Source organism: Colossoma macropomum, unplaced genomic scaffold (assembly GCF_904425465.1).
Source record: "Colossoma macropomum unplaced genomic scaffold, Colossoma_macropomum, whole genome shotgun sequence".
NCBI lineage: Eukaryota > Metazoa > Chordata > Actinopteri > Characiformes > Serrasalmidae > Colossoma > Colossoma macropomum.
This window is the reverse complement of record NW_023494785.1, coordinates 16,666,010-16,687,031: the sequence shown is the minus strand read 5'-3', so window position 1 is coordinate 16,687,031 and position 21,022 is coordinate 16,666,010. Positions and strand designations below refer to the sequence as shown.

Genomic DNA, 21,022 nt, shown 5'->3' with positions numbered 1-21,022 from the left:
GAGTGTAGGATAGTATTACTTTTTTGCAATCTCTTCTTTCTTTTTTCAAATGCCCTCTGCGCCAGAGATGGATATCAAAAACATTTCTATATTCACGAGTGTTACTGGAGATCACAGTCATAAAATAACAACATTAAAAGACCAGAAAGCAAGTTTTCTTAATTAAACTACAGTTTATTTTCTGCATTACAAAATTAATTCCATTACTTTGGTTTTCTTATGAACAGCATTAGAACAACACATGGAGAGGAAAAGCTGTACATTAATACACTATTGAGAGGAAGAGTTTTTCCTGAGTTTCCGTTTTGTCTTCATTATACTTTACCGAGCAGCCTTTTTGCCCTCACACAATTTCCTGCACAAACACAACACAAGATTAATGGTATACTTTAACCACAAGCTATAAATCATAAATATTGTAATTCATACTTATAATATGCATGACAGAAGCTTGCTACTGTACATAAACAAGGTCTACTTTTGATTAAAGACAGTAACATATTCATTAACAGCACAGACTGCAAGAAAATGATTAAATGTTTTCTCCAGAACCATTAAACTCACTAAAATCTGAACATTGTTCCTCAAATAGTTCAAGTCGTTTACAGAAATACAGTTAACTGTCTGCCCATCGATTTTACTGCAACACATAAATCTATTAAAATGTGTCTCCTCAACTACTGCAGCACCGAACACAACTTCACCAATGAGAGTACAGTCCTCACCTTCCTTCCTCTTTGTCTGCATCCACAAACTCACAGATCTTGGCATCTCTGTCCAGAATTTGCTTTTGTAGGTTCTGAACCTCCACCTGAGTTTTCTCCTCCTCAGCCTTCTGGTCGACTAGAGACAGATATATATTAAAACATGGATGGTTGGGGATGGGGGGAGGGGCAGACAAACCAAGTTTAAAACATTTTGGCAGTTTAAGACCATTTTCCAGACTCAAGTTAAGCATAAATGCACACTAAAGAGAAGTTCCAGTGATGAATCACCATTGGCACTCTGATTTAGTCAAAAAACTTGGCTTAAGCCATGTCTGGGAAACCATCACTTAAAGGAATATTCAAAACTCATCTAACTTTTCAACCTAATCTGCCACATCCTTAGCATGTAGTCGATTACGATCCTCTGTACTTAACAAAAGAACAGAAAATCTGCTGACTCAGAACACAAACTAGACTTCCATGCACTTATTTTTATAAATTTTTTGACATATTGAATAAAATAAGAAACATAAATATTGAATAAAATATATAGTATATTATATATAATATATAAAATTCATATAAAAGTTGGTATGCTCACCTTTGATAAAATTAATGATATAATCTCAGCCAATAAAATGAAATGTAAAAAAATTACAATGGAATCACATTTGCTGCATAAATAATACAAATTAGAACAGGTAAAAGTCATATGACTGGTCAACTATTTTGAACTATGAAAACTATGAAACATGGCAGAAAGAAGCAGGTACTAAAAATTAAAATGCACCTTTATCTTATAAAAGAAAAAAAAACGAGATATTAGACAGTAAACAGATAAAAGGTGCCTGCTGCAAATTTCCAGAGCCATTATGCTCAGTGCTCTTACAGTGTAAAATACACACAAAAAACAGCAACAAGAAGCTGCTTAACACTAAACATTAGGGTTTGTACATAACATAGAATGTTTATTGTACAAAGCTGGTGGAAACACAGCCCTGTTCATATTATTATTTTTTTGCAACATTTCAATTATTTGCAAATCATTGGCCTCTGTGAAGACTGGCAATGTACGTTGGTGAAGGGAGTCACTGGTGACCCCCCTCATTCACATATCCTTTATCTTTTATGCAAATTCACATATTTTAGTCATCCTAATAATAAGCAATTCAGGCTCACCTAATCATGTATTAATATGAATGACAACAAGACAGAAAGTTATCTGAGTGACGTACTGGTGACTTTTACTTTAGATTTTAAAAGATTTAAGACTTGTACTGATGTTTTTTGTGACGCTTGTAGAGTGATTGTTCCTTGAGAAGGACGCTGTGACATGAGATAAGGACTGTTTATGTCCGTCTCCAATCTATCCCACTAGACAAAGCGGCGGTCTTTGGTACTGAGTATTTCCATTATTGTATAACTAGATGGAAACACTAGCCACAGTACAACTGACTGGGTCTTTTTTAAATTTTTATCTTTATGCTGTGGTAACCTACCCAACAGCTTTTGGTGTTTCCGCTGGTTATACAATGATGGAAACACCCGGTACCATAGACTGCAGCGATGCATAGTAGGACAGATTGGAGACAGGCATAAACAAGTCCTTATCTCATGTCACAGTGTCCTTCAAAAGGAACAATCACCCTCCAAACATCACAAAGAACATTAGCACTAGTCCTTAAATCTTGTAGGGTCTCAGAAAAGAAGTAATTGAAAATATGGATGATTTTAATCTTCTAGCCTGTATTTGACTACATGACACATAGAACAGGCATGTGTAGGCCATACTGAGGAGAGGTCTCCAGTACATCTCTCAGACAGCTTGTTGTCTTGTAGTCTGTCTTACTGAAAAAACATGATGAGGTTGATTATTAAAATTATTAAGATTATTAAGACGAGTAAAACATTCGAGTTTGCATAAAAGATAAAGGATACGTGGGGGGGGGTCAATCACTCCCTTCATTGGCTTCTATTATAAGTGTGTTTTGAGTCAACAGGTCTTCTGTTTTACTTCCCCAAGTGCAGAGAACAGGATACAGAGATTAAGTTTAAAAAACGCCGCAGTATTCCTCTAATGGTGATCTGGATCAATGAGGAATAAACTGATATCTTACTTTTTAGCTTCTCGAGTGCTTCAGTAGCTTCTGTTTTTTTCTTCTCAGAGTCAGTCTACAGAGAACAAAGAGAGATGAGGAGATTAAATGAATGCACCACCTAGCTATGATGCAGTCTATACCAGAGCATTTGTACATTTCTCAGAAAATGATGTAGCACCTCCAACACTGTGATGAAATAAACATCCACAGTAGTTGGTTCAGTTCTATTAGTCTAATGCTTTTCACAAAATATGTGTGAAGTGGCTTCACAGCTTCAATAAACCAGACCTGGCCCTGGCCTCTAAGAAACCAGACCAAAGGGTGATAGTGGTAAAAGGTTGAAGTGTTTGAGTGGAGAACCTTATAAAAAAAATTATAATTCAATGAAAATGGTACTTAAGGGGACCAGAAGTGGTTCTTCCATGGCATCACTCAAATAACCCTTTATTTATACAAGTGTAGTCAAATGGCATTTCTCCACGGGGCAGTGTGGTACGGTACACTGTTAGGGGTAGGTGGTATTTTTAAATTATGCTTAAAAAAGAAAAAAAAAAGAAAAACAACAATTCTGTTATCACACATTATGTTGTCATTTCTCACATTTGAAAAAGACCACATAAACATAATGGCCATAATGGCCAGATATCAGCTATAGTTGCTATTACCCATACCTTCTCATTCCAAATGTCCAGTATACTAGACATTTTATTCCCAGGTACTGTAGCTCCATAGAAGCGGGTATGTCCCCACACTCACCTGGGTTTCTACAGAACACAGTCTTTGTACTGGGTAATTATTTAATAGAATGTTTTCTTTGTTTATCTTGTCATAAACAAATACAGCAGCTGGTGAGACACTCACCGCCTTCAAGACCAAATCAAACACTGTTTCTGAATGATACTGTTTTTATTTCCTAAAGGTTTCTGTATGTATGTCCTCCTAGAAGGTCCCTCTTGCAAAAGAGGGGATGCACAAAATTGGAAGTTTAATGTCTAGTGATCATTATGCTTATGCCTATGATAAATATAATAGACTCTTGCATTACAAAATGCAATCAGATCAAATTTTTGTTTATTTTTTAAGAACAGTATCTTGTATTTATTTAGGAGTCACAGCAGATGATGTTCTATGAATTTGGGGATAATACTGTTTTTTTGTTATTTCAGTGGATTTCACTGACCAGTGTGCTGGACAATGGAATCAGGCACAAGAAATCTGCAAGATTTGGAAAAAGTAACACATTATTTATCATCAGGATAACAGACCCAAACAAAAAACTAAACATTTCCTGTGTTTCAGAAACATGATTTCTGTCTATGACACTGGCCTAGCATATAAAATGTTTGTAATATGTATAATATTTCATATATATCTATGTATCTTTTTTTTATCAGTGACCTTGATTGTGTCAACTATTTGTTCATTTTAGATTTTGTAATGTAAATCAGTGTGTATGTTGTATGTTAAAAAGCTCTTTGTTTATTACTAGGTTACAAAAATTATTAGGACAATTATTTAATATTTTAAAAACCGTTCATGCATCTAGGTAGTTCCAAAAGTTTCAAAATTTTTCACACAACTGTACATGCAGAATACCCAGACCAAGGTAAATGCTTGCTTTGTGTCTTGTTGTGTTTGTTATAATTAATATGTTAATTGCTCAAAAACTCATTACATGCGCCCAGTATAGTGGACATTATTATACCTTTCCTACTAAACAAAAAAATAATTAATGTATTATGTTATTTAGCATGCAGTAGAAAACATGTTTCATAACAAAACACTGTTTGCTTTTAAAGTGTCTAGTCCTGGGACTATACTGGATGTTTTTACAGGTCCTCTGTATTGGCCTTTTTTATGATACATGCAGTTGTTCAATGTTATAAGTACTGACCATAACATGGTTTATTACTATTGTGATAAATTATTATATTTCCCACCTCTATTCCTAACTCCACATACCTGAACCCTCCCTACATCCTAAAGTACAGATAAAAACAACACAGGCACTCTGTGCAGCAGGGGACGACTGTTATGGAGTCTTGTTTCTGCCACAGTATTTATTTCACATTGATACAATGTTGCCTTTCACAGGGCTTGAGGCTACGATTCATCCTAACTCTGAATAATGACTCAGGGCGGGTTTGAATGACTAAGATCTTCTGTACATACACTGTGTCGCAAACTCTGAAAGTGCTATTGTAAATGCTAAAGCAAACTCTGAAGAGGAACATTATGCTCTCATATTGCAGTCAGTGTCATTTCAGCATGCACGCAAATGAAGTGCTACCTACATGCAAATTGTATGCAACACCAAGAGAAAAGAGTAAATGTGTGTCCTTGTGCTTGTTTGTTAATGTCGTCAGGTCACTCTTTATAGCAGTTTTATAGCAGGCGTTGAGCTGTTAATAACTGACTGGAGTCTACTGCTTACTGCACCTTACAGGTCACGATGAAAGCAAATAATCTCAACATGCTCAATGTTACCAAAACCTAATCTGAATCCAGAAAATATGCTAATGCAGTTAATCCTGACAATTCGAAGCATAAACACTGACTTCCAGTCCCCTGGAAATAAAGCGTGTGCCAAATTACAACCTTTAGATTAAGTGTTTACTGCACAATTAATATAACAATGTAGTCAACACAGAAGAAAGTGAAGGGCTTTAATATTAAAATGAAAGTTTGCATGCCTTAAAATGCCCATATCCTACATTTTTCCTGTTTTTCAACTTTTCTGTGGTTTTATGTACCATAATTTACATATTTTATTTTCCAACCTCTCTTTATCCCTGTTTTTGTTACTCTGCCTTTAAGACTGATATATGTAAGTGAGCTCTGTGCTGACTAGCCCTGTATTGTGCTTCATTCAAAAAGCACTCTGAGCTGAAACACTCCTTATAACTTCAGTGTGAATGAGTGGGGCTAAACTGCTGTAGGCTGATAGGTGGACAGATGTAAATGAGTTAGTTCTTGTGACATCACAGAAACAATATTATTAAAAACAGGCTTGTCTTGCAGCATCTTTTCCATACATGGACTGCATTGACTAGGTAGTGAATGGTAAGTTTAGTTTACATATTATTTTAATGACTGTTCTTCAATACTGTTATTCTGGATTAAAGCACACTGCAAGAGAATCCTAAAGAGCACTATCATACATTCCCAAACTGTCCATGGTATCACTAAAATGAGTATCTCATAATTCTGGGTGTTTTTGGGGAACCCTAAAATAAAACAAAAATTAAAACAAGCATAATTAAAACAATGCTTATTTAATGGTCTCACCAACAGCACCATGCTAGGGCTGCCATTTTGATCACATCATGGGCAGCCCATTATTATTTTATTTATTTATTATTTATTATATTATATTGTGATGTCAGAGAACTCCTGGATTCCGCTTAGTAAAAAAAGGCAGGTAGGATGTTTAGAAAAGGTTTGTACATGTTAGATGTAGGTTCTGGGTTTATTCTGAAAGGTTGGCTCGATGTGTGAAGGGGGAACCGAGAGGGAGCTTCAGAGAAAGAGGCGTGAGCTGAGGGAGTGTGCTGCTTTGCCTCTGGAATTCTGCCGATTCAAGTTCCTACTAACGCTGCATTACGGGTTTGAATTCAAAGTTTTCTAAGCTTCTTCCGGGAATCCACACATTACAATATCTAGTTCAAAAAGCTTAAATAGCACAGCTAATCAACACCATAATGATGGTGCTCATATCACAGCACTGCAGCATACACCCACCAGCATACAAGTGTGCTGCACTGCCTTGCATATTACAGTGTAATGTGCTTCATATGTTCTTTATTATTCTTTAGATATTTACAGCAGCAAAAACATCTATATGTGCAAAAAAATGTTTGTCAAATTTTGCTCAAATTAGCCACATTTATACTTTGTGTTCAGCCTCTGATGTGTGCATCAGCTGATTATTTAGTACTGACATCACACCCTTGATAGATGTTGTGTGACACAGAATCATTTTGAAATTAATTTTAGGTTGTGTATTATAATGCCAATTGGAAAATAATAATAAAAAAAACCCTAAAGAAAATAACAGAAACTTCACTACCGGCCAGTAATCATGTATTTTAAAGTCCATGTAAAGCAGTAATAAATGTGTGCTCTGGGTTTGTCACACCACAGAAAAATGTATTATTAACCACACAGCCAAATTTCAGTGATTACAAAATTGGCAAGTACATAATTAGGTTTCAAAATCGTTAAAAACAAATAAGCAGTATTCTTTGCTCTAAAACGCTGGGGATGTGTCTGATGGCAAGAAAGAATGGGCTTTACGAAAAATCGCATCTATTGCACCCTGTGTTAAATAAAAATGTTTAGAACCCGATACGTTTTGTCTTGTGTACGATTTTCTTCTTTTTCACAAACAGTGGCGAGTACCTCTGGCTTAAGCGGCAGCAGGGTAAAACGAACTTCCACTCCGTATAATTACTGCAGAAGCATTGTCAAAATGTTATAGTATTGTACCACTCAAACACTAGGCTACGACTGCCATATTTTAGATTTCGTGCACTGTCATGACAAATAGTGAGAATAAGAAGTGGATGGAAACACTGAACTTTAAACAGGGCTAACATGCTGTGTGTGTGGTAGCCCTGTTCACTAGTGCTGTAGATTCCTCACATCAAGCAGTCTCTGTGTCATTGTACAACATGTCAGCGATTTCTGTTATATTTGTGTTTTAAAAATTAGAAGAACTTTTATATGTATTATGAATATGGTAAAATTTGTTCAGATGTAGCTAGCTAGAAGCCATTGCTAACTGTAGCTGTATCCCCAAATAAAAGGAGCTAGCTTTCATTAGCTGCTGGCACCAGTTGGCTAACATTTACAGTATGCCAGCGATTTCTCTAACACTGTAAAAGCAAACCTTTTATATGTAAAGTCTATTAGACAGACTTCATTTAAGCTCTTTTTAGCTTATAGTAGGCTAGCAGGCCATAGGTGCTAATTAGCTAGCCTATCATTAGCAGTTTAAGGAACACCAGCTTGAGTAGCAAACTTCGAAGCTAGCTGGTTAGCCAGCTATGTTAGCGACCTGCCAAACTGCATTGTTCTTTTAGTTTCATGACAATTTCTGAAGCAGTAACTTACTTCGGATAACATCCACCTTTCACTGCTCAATCAAAAACGCAACTCCTAGCTAGCTAACTTGTATCTTAGCATCGCGGGTATGCTGTGACATTTTGATTGCCATTTTTTGACATAGCTAGCTGGCTAGTTGTTTGTGATCTGGGAAAAGCCATGTAGTGCCTCTGACATACAGTGCCAGCTAACGTTAGCTGTTCATACCAAGCTGATCATGAAAGAATTATTTCGTTGACGGTTTATTGTCTGTAGCATTAGCTTCTTAAAGATCAGTAAAAATTTCGCTGGTGACGCAAAAGGCTGCTTTATGTTAGCCAGGTAATCCAGTCTGGGATAACAGCTACTGTTAGCAATGGCTTCTAGCTAGGGTAGCTAACTTAATATAAACATAATCTATCGAATTCATACTACAATTAACTTAAGTTCTTCTTTCTTTTTAAAACACATATTACGAAAATCGCTGGCATGTTGTACAAAGACAAAGACTGCTTGATGTGGCGCAGCTGCAGCAGACTGCGGTAAAAACAGGGCTATCACACACATACAGCATTTTAGCTCTGTTTAAAGTTTAATCAGTGCTTCCATCCACTTCTTATTCCCGCTGTTTGCCACGACAGTCCAGGAAAACTAAAGCATGGCCGTTGTAGCCCAGTGTTTGAGCATTATGGTACAATCTGAGAACGTGTAGAGGGAAGAATTACTACATTCTAATGTCTTCTGGGTTTCTCAGTTAGAGGGCACTCTTAAGCGATTCCAAAATGAAGGGGTTAAGACAGAGCATTTGAGCAAAATTAGAGTTTATAAATGGTCAAACATTTTTAAAATAAAAGAATATATTCATTTCCTGAACACAGAACTGCATAAAACATTTTAACACTTGTTATATTTATAAACACTTTTGAACTCGAGTTATAGGAGTTTAAAACGGCGCCCCATGTAGTTACGTTCATGATGTCAGTGAGTGTGAACAGCCAATGAGCTGCTCCGCTCACCAACCAATCAGCACTCAGTAGCAGCAATGCTAGCGTCCTGCTAAACAAAACACGTTTGCTGTAGGAAAAAGGACACATACAAGTAAGTTTTCTTAGCTTTAGTGAAAAACGTATTTCTACTTTCCAAAATTTACCCTCTTTGTGAAAAGAGTCCATGTTAGCATGTCCGTTAGCTCGCTAGGTTGGGCAGCAAAGCCTCTCTTGGATCGAAATGAAGCTGCTAGAAGCGCTTCAGCTGACACAAACACACAGAATTCACTCCGTCTAGCAGCTTTATTGGACTTCTACAGACTTAGGTTACATGAGCCACCAGAACCAGAGGACACTGACCTACCCGAGTATCAACCTCGTTCCTCTCAGTCTGCAGCATAAAGGTCACTTTTTCCCCATTTATGCAAGTTAGCAACATTTATTACTGTCTAGCATAACCTAGACAAATAAAGTCAGGGTGGGAGAACCACTGCTCCTAATGCACTCTAGTGTTTATACTGTTATAGTGTTAGAGGAGGGGTCATGCTAAGTGTGGCTCTAGTTTTTGTATTGTTATAGTGTTAGGGGAGGGGTCATGCTAAGTGTGGCTCTAGTTTTTGTATTGTTATAGTGTTAGAGCAGGGGTCATGCTAAGTGTGGCTCTAGTTTTTGTATTGTTATAGTGTTAGAGGAGGGGTCATGCTAAGTGTGGCTCTAGTTTTTGTATTGTTATAGTGTTAGAGGAGGGGTCATGCTAAGTGTGGCTCTAGTTTTTGTATTGTTATAGTGTTAGGGGAGGGGTCATGCTAAGTGTGGCTCTAGTTTTTGTATTGTTATAGTGTTAGGGGAGGGGTCATGCTAAGTGTGGCTCTAGTTTTTGTATTGTTATAGTGTTAGGGGAGGGGTCATGCCATGCATAGCTCCAGTACATTATCGTGCCATGATTTCAGGCACGCCAAAAAATGCTGAACACAAAATTGATGAAAAACGTTTAAAGGCCTTACTCCACAATTTAGAACTACGTTGTTCACGGTCTTTTCACGTGTTCAGCAGATATTTTCTAACATGTATAACATATTTAGAAACAAGTCTCTGAATTTACATGGACTTTAAGTTCTGTCTGAAAGGGGAATTCCACTGATTTTCCAGAATGTCTGCAGAAATGAATTTAGTTAATATGTACACAAAAAGTCATTACAAGAAGTTTGACATGAAATGCATCAGTCAAGAGAAACTTACAAAGACAGAATTGTTCACATTGGTGGTGAAAGGAACCAGACGTTTGAAGTATTTATCTCTAAAAGCTACCTCACAGAAAATTATTACACGAGATGGTGTCCAATGCACCGCCTGAGGCATTTTTACGATAGTGTTGAGAAAAGATTTTTATTTGATACACCATTTAACATCATTGACATTGTTTACATCTCAATGGTTGAATGGTGCAGAAATATTGAAAAATCAGGGCAATTCTGCCTAAAAATTTTGAAAAGGGAAATTCTCATCAAATTTCTCAAAATTTCTGCATAATTCAAAAACTAAGATGTAAACAAAGTGATAAGAAACAATATAGTCATTTTATTTACTGCCCAAAACCACCAGTAAACTTACATGTGTCTGAGGTTTGTATATATCATGTTTTTAATGGTAAAACAGAGAGTAAATTTGGAAAAAAAAATATTTTCTCTGGGGACTACTGCCTTACAATGCCCTGCATGTACCTCATCATTGTGAATGTGTTGTGTGTGTTTTAAAAGAATGTTTTAGGACAAAATCTTATCTCAAAACTTTTGTTAAACTGTTTTCGTAATCATTTCATGTTATACCTTTTAATTATACCGTGAAGGAGCTTCTAGAGGCATTAAACGCTTCAGAGATCTGGTTCCTATTATCATATTGTAAACACTGTGAACAATTCTAAGCAAATAACATTTTCTGTAACAAACCATTTCACATTAAAAACTTTGAATGTTAACTTTGTTTACATCTAAACCATTTACACCGAAACCAAATAGTTGTTTTAAGGTTACTTTTAACTCTAGAATTGACTAATGTTTACTTCTCACCTTGGCTCTTGAGCTTTAGAATTAAGCAAAGGGGTGGGCCATAGGGAAAAAATATTGTATCACGATACTTCAAGACATTTGGTATGTGGTATGTATCATGATATTCAGTTTTTCTGAGATTGAATAAAAGAACAGACAAAACAGAATCTGTCCTGCAACACATAACAAATACTATAATAATTATAATAATAATAAACCTTCAGGTATAACTATAATAACTTTTATTCAATGTTTTACAAATGTCACTGCACTAAATTCAAACAGTGTAATTATAATCACGTTGTAATGAAACTTGTAGTTGCTGGCGATATCCAAATATGCTCAGAAAAGCACAATGTGACATAATTTAATACTGCCCATCCATAATTCAGAACATTTACACAAATACGTTTTTTTACACCTACACTGAAGGCCCGTGACTGGGATCAGCTAGAACTGTATTATCAACAGGTTGCCATTTAGTACCTTTTCTTTCTGGCAGGTGTTCAAGCTCTTCTCAGATTCACCACTGGCCTTCTGCAGTTCCTCCTTCTTCTTCACCAGCTCATCCCTCTTTTTGTTCAGCGGTGTCAGCTCGTCATTCAGCTGCTGAATCTTCAGCTTGGCTTTCACTATTTCATCCTCCTTGGCCTTCACTTGTTCAGTGGTTGACGTTATTTGCGACCTCAGACGGCGGATGGTGAACTCTTGCTGAAAGGCCTGGTAGGCCACAGCAATCAGCACACACACGCACAAGAAGCCCACCACCATCATCGCCTTCATCTTGCACGAGAGAGAGAGGTGGGGGAGACAAACGAGAGGTCCACAAAAGAGATGACCGGAGGGGAGGAGAAAGTGTAAGTGAATAGAGTCCTTTTCCCCCGATCTCTACGTGTCTCAGGTTCTCTCCGTCAGTCACTGAGCTCTCATTGCAGCAGCTCGGTGTCAGCAACTACACTCCCCTCCCTTTCCTCCTCCTCCTCCCACCCTCCACAGAGAATCCTGCCTTACCTGTCAAACTCGACCCTAAGGTGTGACGGAAACATTGAGAAGAGCGTGTAAGTGTAAAAATGAAAACAGTGCCAAACGCCTTTAACTGCTTTTTTTAAACCAGCCTTATTCCCTGACACGCCCTTTCACCGCATATTCTCTACGTCTACCCACAATTCGGTTTTTAGCCACATACAGCACTACGAGTAAACATGAAAAGCAGGTTATGAGCTCAGATAAGAAGAAAAAAGGTGAATCGGTGAATAGCTGCAAGGGAGGTTTGGCAGGAAAAACCAGGATCAAGCCAACTGTTGATCCAGCGGTGCTATAGGCATTTAACACCGTCTATAGTGTTGAAATCCACAGGAGGTTTGGCTCTTGGCCTGAAATGCAAGTCACTCACCTGCTGCGTGGCACTTTATGAGCTTAAGAGCAGAAAGGAAGCAGTTTTTTCCGTCCAGCTTTCCGCAAAAGTTTGTTTTTTTCAGCGTAAGCACAAAAACATACTAATTAATCGTGATTACACGTCTAAAGTATGAGAAAACGACATATAATACCATTTCCTGTAATAGTTCACTTTCCTGGGGTTAAAACTGAAAGAGTGAAACACGTTTTTTCTTTTCCCACCCCTATTCCGACAAGCCCCGCCCTTCTGCGTTGGGATTGGCTATTAGTTCACACTCAGCAGCCATTCCTTGCATGTTTGCCGAACAGCATTATCCAATCGTTGTGCGAGGGGGGTGGGGCTTTGCGGAATAAAAGTGGGAAAAGAAACAACCCGTGAAGGGCGGAGACAGCAACAGGTACGGATAGTTTTAACCGTAACACTCACCTCCGCCTTACTTACTCTCCTTCTATTTCTTCGTTGGTGTGGACTTCGGACACGGACAGCTCTCAGGCGCTGAAATTAGCAACCCGGGGAGGAAGGAAACTTAACGCGGAAGAAGACGGTGTGGTTAGGCTGTTATTAACGGTCGTTCATAATTAATACAGTTTGAGAAAGAGAGAGAGTTCGAGGATGAACTGATAACAATGGTGAACAGACGAATCTAGTTAGTTCGTGAGAACTCGTTAAGTGACAGGATGCAGAAGTGCGCGAGACTGAGGCTGTAACTATAACAGACGGAAAGTACTTTGCATAGAGTCTCGCGCCTTGCTCAGACTGACTGACTGACCGACTGACTGAATCTAGCAGTTAACATGAGGAGCCAGGCTTTACTGTTGACTGTGTTGGTGGTGTGCAGCCTAGGCCTCGCAGGCTACATTCACCACAAGAAAAAGGAGGAGGTCAAATTAGCCAAACACGCCTCTTTCCAGAACGTCAAGCACCGGGTAACCAGCGACGTGCTGCGGGAGTACATGACCCATGTGGTGGAGTCGAACTCCCTGCTGGACAAGACCAAGAAACAGATTACCGACCTCACTGCTGAAGTGAAAGAAGCTCAAGAGGCCGCAGATGCGAAGCGAGGTGTAGTGGAGACTTGCACCGGTGACCTGGTAAGAGAGGAGTTGATTTTGTGTGATGATTTTCAAACTGGATCCTGAGAAGCGTTTCACAAAAGCAGAGTTTCTCATTAAGGCTAAAAGTGAGGATTGTCCAATAGAAACGTGCCTTACTCTTCTTCAGTTAGACAGACTTGTCTTTGGCTTTAGATGATCTCAGAATCAACATGCATGCCGAGTTTTTCTGGCTAACTGAGAAATCTTTTGTGAAACTCTTTCCCCCTGGAGTGCCTCTGTCTTTAACATTTTAGCTAACAACCCTTTCCTGAGTAGAACTAGATGTATAGTAGTGTAAATAGGGAAAATGATGAATGAGCTGGGCAGTGGTACTCCAGAGCCAGGAGTGAGAATCAGTGATGTACATTTAAGCTGTCTGACCATTTGAAGAGAAACTAAGAGACGTTTAATTAGATCTGTGTAAAGGAGCAGTGTACCAGTTGTAGGCTTAAAGTTGTAGACAGAGAGGTGTGGTATGTATCAACTGTGCATGGACACATTTGTTTAACCTTGAGCATCTGGCCTTTTTTCAGCAAGTTCTACTACATCTAACTCTGTGCTGTAATTTTCCTGTCAGAAACGTGTAACCGATGAAATCGCTGCCATAGACACCGAGAAGAACAATGCTGATGGTGAGTGACAGTCAAAGCCCACATTCAGCATCACTGTAGGAGTGCTGTTCCTTTTAATGACAAGGAACCATGAAAAAACTGTTCCAAGATCAAAGTGCAAGCTCACATCTCTGGAGCCATAAATGCTCTTGAGAAAACAGGTTTGGAAACAGGAATACACTTACACTTGCACTTGCACAAGACATGGTAAAGCTCTTGCCTTTAGGATGCAGATCACTTCTCTGAACTTGTGTTGTTATATCTTACTTACCTACTTACTTACTTACGTTTTGTACAAATTTGCAAATTAAGTGAACAAATGACAGTTAATATTGAGAGTGGATCACTGTTTTTAGCTCGTCCTTAGCAAAGACAGTACAAATAAGTTAATACTGACACCTTGTGGCTGTGCTAGGTTAAAACAACCTAATGTTTCACAATGTCTGATAATACAAAATTATAATGGCTATTGGAATGTTATGTTTTTCTTAATTTATTTTGTTAAAATAATAACATTTTTGTGCTGTTGTTTGAGAAATGCACTACCAGTAAATATTCACTGTCCAAAAAACAAGCATTTCCAAAATAGTAACTTAGCAAGATAAGACAAAAACTTTATTTACTTTTAATGTAATGAGATAAATGGAGATACATCTTAGCGATTAAATGTTTGTATCCAGAGAAACAAGAGCTACAGTGCATTTATTTAATTTTTTATTCATCTAAACTGCAAAATGTTGTTCATGTACATCTGACTGACAAACAAGGATTTTAGAAATCTCTGTGACTGATGGATTTCTCTTAACATTTCCCCTCTTTGGTATCCATGTACAGAGGAGTTTAAGAAGAAGAAGGCCAGCTTGCAGGAGCAGATGGACAACCTTAAAAAGGAAGTGGAGCAACACAGCAAAGTGTGTGACTACATCAAAAAGGACTCCGCCGAGGGGAGGTGAGTTGAGTGCTAGAGGAGGCGTTTTAATATTGACCTCTATGTGAGTGCATGGCTTATGTTTAAGAACTTATTGGTTCAGTGTGTTTGAAGATTGTTTGGTTAAGGAGATGCGTCAGTGCTGCTGTTCATAAAAACTACTTAATTCAAATACTTTTTTGAAGGTTGACATCTTAGATTTAAATGACATGATTCAGATCTCCAACTGAGCTGTTATTCCCGAGGATAGAAGAGGTGTTAGTGGGCTATTATAGATGCCAGGGTGAATCTTACACACTTTACTGCATGCTGGATGTAAAAACTGTTGCCTGGCCCAAAAAGAAAAGATAAAGTTGCCGAGGGCAGTTAGTTTCAGACCAGTGATGTGCACTTTTTAGATGTAAAGCACCTCATGGTCAAGTGAAACTCACTTGGTGCGTTTTTGAATATGCATGAGGATGTGATATTTATGTGAAATAAGGAGGAAAATGAGTGGTTTGAAACAGTCTTTAAGCTTGTGAATGTTCTTCTTCACTAACAGGAAACTGTGCGGCATGGAGGCTCTTCCAAAACAAAATGTTACTAAGGAGGCCAAAAAAGAAGAGCCGCCTAAATAAGCCTCAAACACAACGGAAAAGGCTGGAGCTACAAAGGCACATTAATGAAGCTAAAGCTATGAAAGCAGAGGAGTTAATACACTAACCAAATCAACGGAAAAAACAAGGATTTACACTTTACATCACAACACACACATACACATTTATATGCTCTCCTGTAGGTGTGTTTCCTTGTTCCTGGTCTTTTGGTTTATGCATCAAAGCAATGTTTTGACAAGTTTATGAATTCGGGGTCTTTTATCTTCTCTTTCCGTTGATGCTAAAACAGAGGATACTATTTTCTGGTATGCAAGCTAAAACTGTTGTTTTTCTGCCCCCTCCCCCACCCCCACCTTCCAATTGCCACTTCCCCTCAGTGCAGATTTTTTGGTTTGGTGAGGCATTTAGGCTGTATTGGCAGTTTGTCCTGTTAAGGTAAAGGCGGCAGTAAGGTAGCATCTAACTTAACTGTTCGATTAATTGTTGCAGTTGTTGACCATGTTGTTAACTGTTGAACAGAGTACAATATAGTTTGTCTGAAACATAGCTGCCAACAGGTAATCTGTTTACTACAGATTCTTCAATTATCTGTGAGGTTCTGTATGCCTTTCATCATTCCTGCTACAATCTAATTGGCCAGTATTTTCATGTGTGTTACTAGATGCTATAGATTGGCTGATTTTACACATCTGAGGAATACGGTGTGGTTGGTCTAACTGAATCTGTATGAATTTAGGAAGTTGGTTTATTACTTAATGTTCTATTGGTCACTCTACAAACTAAAGTGTTTTTCCAAGAAGCAGTGTGGTATGATGTGGTAATGATTACAATCCTGTGATCATGCCTGTTGTCATCATTTCAACTGCAAAGTGAACTGTTCCATAGCTCAGTGCCTTTGCTGAGGGATTAAGCACAATTATGCACAGTGAGAACACATGGGTGGAGCTAGAAGTAGTGCAGACCGTACATATACATACATACATCTATCTGCTTATCCTTCTGGGTCGCAGTGGGGTGCTGGAGACTATCCTAGCTGTCATTGGGCAGAAGGCAGGATACACCCTGGACAGGTCGCCAGTCCGTTGCAGGGCAGACGGACAGACATACACATTCACACACTCAGTCACACCTAGGGGCAATTTAGCATGTCCAGTTAGCTTAACTGCATGTTTTCGGACTGTGGGAGGAAACCGGAGTACCCAGAGGAAACCCACACAGACACAGGGAGAACATGCAAATTCCACACAGAAACGACCCTGGTCGCCCGGCCGGGAATCGAACCCAGGCCATTCTCGCTGTGAGGCAACAACGCTACCCACTGCGCCACTGTGTGCAGACCATTGTTTGGTCAAATGGAGTCATCACAGTGTCATCACTCTAGTCAGACAAATAATAATGGATCAGTGAATCAACCACGTACTGTGCAAAAGTTTTGGGCACTTAAGCACAATATTTTAAACCATTTAATCTGGATAATAAGTCTGTTTTTGCTTGCAAAATCATTGTATATCCATGTAATAAATGCAAATACAGTAAAAAATTTTTTTTTAAAGGATTTGATATCTTGGGAGCTAGTTTGAAGCACACAGTTTGGTTTCAGATTTCTCCTCGTCATGTCCAGTCATCACATGAGTTTGTGATATTCCGTCACCAGCACACTTAATTTAAGGTAATGAAGTATTGATTAGGCAACCCAGGTATTGGATGACAGCTGCAAATAATACTAGGCTGCCGTGAGGAGAGGTTTGGTAATGGTTAAACAAAAACATTAACATGCATAAACACACTACTTGTTGTATTAATATTGTTTGTATTTATTGTAATATTAGTGTTTTTCTACTGCCCAGATAAACAGCTTTTTAAATCAAATTATTTTCAGGTGCCAAAAACTGTTGCACAGTATTGTGTGTATGGAATCGCTCTGTGTCTCCATGCACAAAACTAAACGCAGAAGGTTGATGTTGTTGCTGACATTATTTGTGTTTATTGTTAACACTAGCATTACCGTGTCTATCTTCACAATTCTGTTGTGTGATAGAAAGCAGAAACAGGTACTTGACTAGAATAACAACAGTTCTATATTTGGATTAGTAACCGTACTGAGCTGTACCTCACTGCTCACTGGAAAAACGCTTACATTTTTCTAACGCCATGGCATAAACTGTTTTACTATTTTACTAGTATCCTGATTCACTCTAAAGGCCTCAGTGCATTTACCCACCAACCACCAACCTTGTAATGTTGGCAGTTGTTTTAGAATATCTGGGGAAACATTATAAACCAAATGAGCTTGTGTGAATGGAGCAGATTCTAGAACAGTGAGAATGGGTTAGAACATTCTAGAATAGTGTACACTGGGGAGAAGATTCTAGAGTCTCACACAGATATGGCACACCAAAAAAATGTTCGGTTTGTTGGGTGAGTCTGCTTTGGCTTTAATAAGAATTGCAGAATACAAAGAACTTTGGGCCGAACTCTTCATGGTGAGTGTTGTGCTCTAGGCTGCACTGACATGACAGTTTGAGGCTCATGGAACCTTTTTGCTCTCCATACTAGCACCATCTGGAAAACATGCCTCATCAGCTATGTCCTACAATCGATCATTTTAAGAAATACGGGTATATTTTGTGTATGCAAACACTCCAGCACTGTGAATTTCCGGTGTGTGGGACTAATAAAGGATTATCTTATTTTAGCTTATCCAGGGTGATGTATGCAAAATGTGTTGCACTTGATGTGCAAAAAAAAAAAAGCTTTGTATTTTTACTGAAGTCTTTGCAAAACTTTAATGTGTTTTGGTAACTGGAAGGAGCAAGATACAATTTTATTTTAATTAAAAAGTCATAATAAAGCAATAATCTAAAAAAAAATATTTAAGCATGTTTAGTTTGCATGGCCAAATTGTCTCATCTCTTTTTCTTTTTTCTTGTTTGTTTGACCTGTTAATGCATTCTTGCTTCATTTAGGAGAGACAAAAAGAACAAATGAGAGTAGAGAGAGGGAACAAACATTCCACATTCTTTTGTTCTCTCTCTCTCTCTCTCTCTCTCTCTTGCTCTCTAATTAGTCATATATTAAGAAGTCTCTTTCTGTTTTAGTGGTTATGATCAGCGAGTGTTAATGTGGACGGCTGTTAAATGACCACTCCTGTCCTGTAGTGGTTATGTATTGTGTAACAGTATGTACATGCGTGAGTGCATGTTCAGTTGTGTGTTTGTGTGTGAGATTGTCTTTGTGTCTTACTCGTGTTCTCCCATAGTTACCTTAACTGTGTGTGTATATGTGTGTGATGACCATCCCTCAGGCTCCGTTGCTCTGTGGTACACGCTCATGCGTATATGCTAGTTTGTATCGACCATTCCAAACACTCTGACCCTCTCTCTGTCACCCCTCATCATCCTCAGCCCATTAGCTCAGTGCAGTCGTGACCGTACTGCTACAGTCTGAGGCCTTAGTGAAAAACAGAGTGAGTTAAGACCAACAGTTTGTTGTTAACGGTGTAAACTCTTCTATGTGTCTTTGATGATCTGCAACTTGAAATGATGCCAGTGTATTAAATGTTTGAAGGTTTTTGTGTACATGGCGCTCTATGTTTTCTATCTGTATTGTGTATATGTGAAAAGTGTAGTTCACAATAATAATATGGTAAAATGAGAGTCAACAGTGGTTGAAAATTTGCTGAGGCTAAAATGAAATCTTAGGGTGAAATATCTGACTGGTGTTCTTTACATTACGTTTTATCAAAGTCTGTTAAAATAAGGTGCTGTTTTCTTGTTCACTTTTAAATTGTCACTGAATAAAATGTCCAATTCATTTTTACTTTTGGGATATTTTGAGGAATTTTAAGGAATAAGTGTGTTAAATTCCAGATGTGAAATCACAGATAAAACATTTCAGTCAAGTTCTCAAACAATGGATTGTAACCAGCAGTTTTCTAAAAGTTTTCTCAACTGTGAGTGAAGTTCTTAAAGAAAAAGTTTGGCACACAATTTTACACTTACCCCACAATATAATTGATTATCAAGAGATGTTTTGGGGCCAAAGTTTTCCATTTCCCAATACATCTCTCAATCCATCCTAACTGCGTCTTCATTAAGGTCATTCAGACCTGTCAATGTGGCTTAGGGCACTATATGAATTTTTTGAATTTTCACTATATGAAAAAAAAATGAAAAAAACATTTACATTTAATTAAATGCAGGGGCAGCCACAAGTGTTGTGTCAATTCCATTATCTATATGATGACGTTTTGTTCATTTTTATAGCTTGCAACAAGTGAAAATCTTAGACTATTTTGATGAGTGTGCAACCTTAATAAAGACCTGGATATGTTTTGAAAAGGAGAACAGATGTTGTGGGGTTGTCTTTATGGGAAAAATGGGTAAATGCTGACTTCTGGTGTTTGTAGGCAATGTTAATCTTATAGCTCCAGCACTAAACTAAAAAAGCAAGATTTAGACACCAAAGATGTGGATCTGGAGTAAGAGGAGAACCAAGTAAATTTTTTGCTTAATAAGATCTAAACTTTGAAGACCATATTAGAAGTTTTCTAAATGTATTCCTTTATCTCTACTGAATATTTATTTGCTTCAAGTTCACATTAAACTAACTAAATCCTTCTGTTGCTTGCATGTGAAATCAGCATGGAGTGTCCATGTGTTTGCTATTGCCCTTCCTCTCCCTCCTCTGTCCCCTGTCCCACTCTACCAATGACACTGCTGCCCCCAGGCCTGCAATTAGGGCATACAATTAGTGGCTCTCTCTCTTCCGCCCCAGCTCACTCAGAAGGTCACTGTGTCCGGCAGGGCTCTGCATAGCAGACAAAGCAGTTAGACAGAAGCATGGATAGAGGGAGGGAAGAGGCAGACTTCTACCTAACACCTTCACTGAAAGTCATTGATGACCAGATGCAGTCCTCCATAAATTGGTTTGCTTTATAATTTGATTTATGTGACTTTGAGAGTGTTTAAACAGAATAGCAGCTGAAATAGAAGATACAGTATGAAACATGATCTTTTTGACAAAAATACAGCTTCTATTTGTAAAAGATTTCTTTTTGTTTCCTGAGGTTAAGGCTGTGTTGTGTAGCACAACAGTATGTATAGTCATTTTCATGTCATGCAACCAGTTTAAATACCCCCACAATGATAAAAATCTAAACTTGTGTGAGTATGAGAGAGATAGCGTTATCATGACTTCAATAAAAAAGAAGAAACTAAAAGAATTTGTAACTGATATTTCTTCCATATGATTTGATGATTTGAACTTCCTTAGTTAAAATTAAACTCACCCATGACCCAGAAGGATAAGCAGCTTAGAAAATCATCAACAATATTTTTCATTAACGCTTTATTATTCAACTGTGCCATTGTGTCTCCATATTTACAATGTACTGTGACAGACGGGCATAAACTGGGGTGAGGCACTGCTTCGCTAATTTGCTCCCTCTGTGGCGCTACCAGAGATTTTCCAACA

General features: G+C 38.1%; 2 protein-coding genes across 3 annotated transcripts; one reads left to right on the top strand and one right to left on the bottom strand.

The window, feature by feature from the left end:
• Positions 1-153: 153 nt before the first annotated feature.
• Positions 154-13,419, bottom strand: si:dkey-87o1.2 (uncharacterized protein LOC796684 homolog). 2 transcript variants are annotated; one of them, XM_036584929.1, is made up of 5 exons: positions 12,745-13,419; positions 11,409-11,948; positions 2,825-2,879; positions 726-843; positions 154-355 (listed from the first exon to the last, which is right to left on the bottom strand). In XM_036584929.1, exons 2-5 carry the CDS (start codon positions 11,703-11,705, stop codon positions 322-324), a joined length of 504 nt encoding a protein of 167 aa, XP_036440822.1. In that variant the 5' UTR covers positions 11,706-11,948; positions 12,745-13,419; the 3' UTR covers positions 154-321. The 2 variants fall into 2 exon arrangements, with proteins under 2 accessions (XP_036440822.1, XP_036440813.1); XM_036584920.1 differs by lacking the exon at positions 12,745-13,419 and adding an exon at positions 12,316-12,549.
• Positions 12,879-15,664, top strand: zgc:174935 (uncharacterized protein LOC796019 homolog). The gene is made up of 4 exons (XM_036584908.1): positions 12,879-13,409; positions 13,990-14,044; positions 14,858-14,972; positions 15,493-15,664. Exons 1-4 carry the CDS (start codon positions 13,113-13,115, stop codon positions 15,566-15,568), a joined length of 543 nt encoding a protein of 180 aa, XP_036440801.1. The 5' UTR covers positions 12,879-13,112; the 3' UTR covers positions 15,569-15,664.
• Positions 15,665-21,022: the final 5,358 nt, after the last annotated feature.

What these genes read in the sequence shown, in the direction of transcription:
- zgc:174935 (XM_036584908.1), top strand. Translation starts at nt 13,113, where the DNA reads ATGAGGAGCCAGGCTTTACTGTTGACTGTGTTGGTGGTGTGCAGCCTA. An exon ending in CGAGAAGAACAATGCTGATG is followed by an intron (nt 14,045 to 14,857) that starts GTGAGTGACAGT and finishes ATCCATGTACAG; the next exon opens with AGGAGTTTAAGAAGAAGAAG. An exon ending in AAGGACTCCGCCGAGGGGAG is followed by an intron (nt 14,973 to 15,492) that starts GTGAGTTGAGTG and finishes CTTCACTAACAG; the next exon opens with GAAACTGTGCGGCATGGAGG.
- si:dkey-87o1.2 (XM_036584929.1), bottom strand. Translation starts at nt 11,705, where the DNA reads ATGAAGGCGATGATGGTGGTGGGCTTCTTGTGCGTGTGTGTGCTGATT. An exon ending in ACACCTGCCAGAAAGAAAAG is followed by an intron (nt 2,880 to 11,408) that starts GTACTAAATGGC and finishes TGTTCTCTGTAG; the next exon opens with ACTGACTCTGAGAAGAAAAA. An exon ending in AGCACTCGAGAAGCTAAAAA is followed by an intron (nt 844 to 2,824) that starts GTAAGATATCAG and finishes ATCTGTCTCTAG; the next exon opens with TCGACCAGAAGGCTGAGGAG.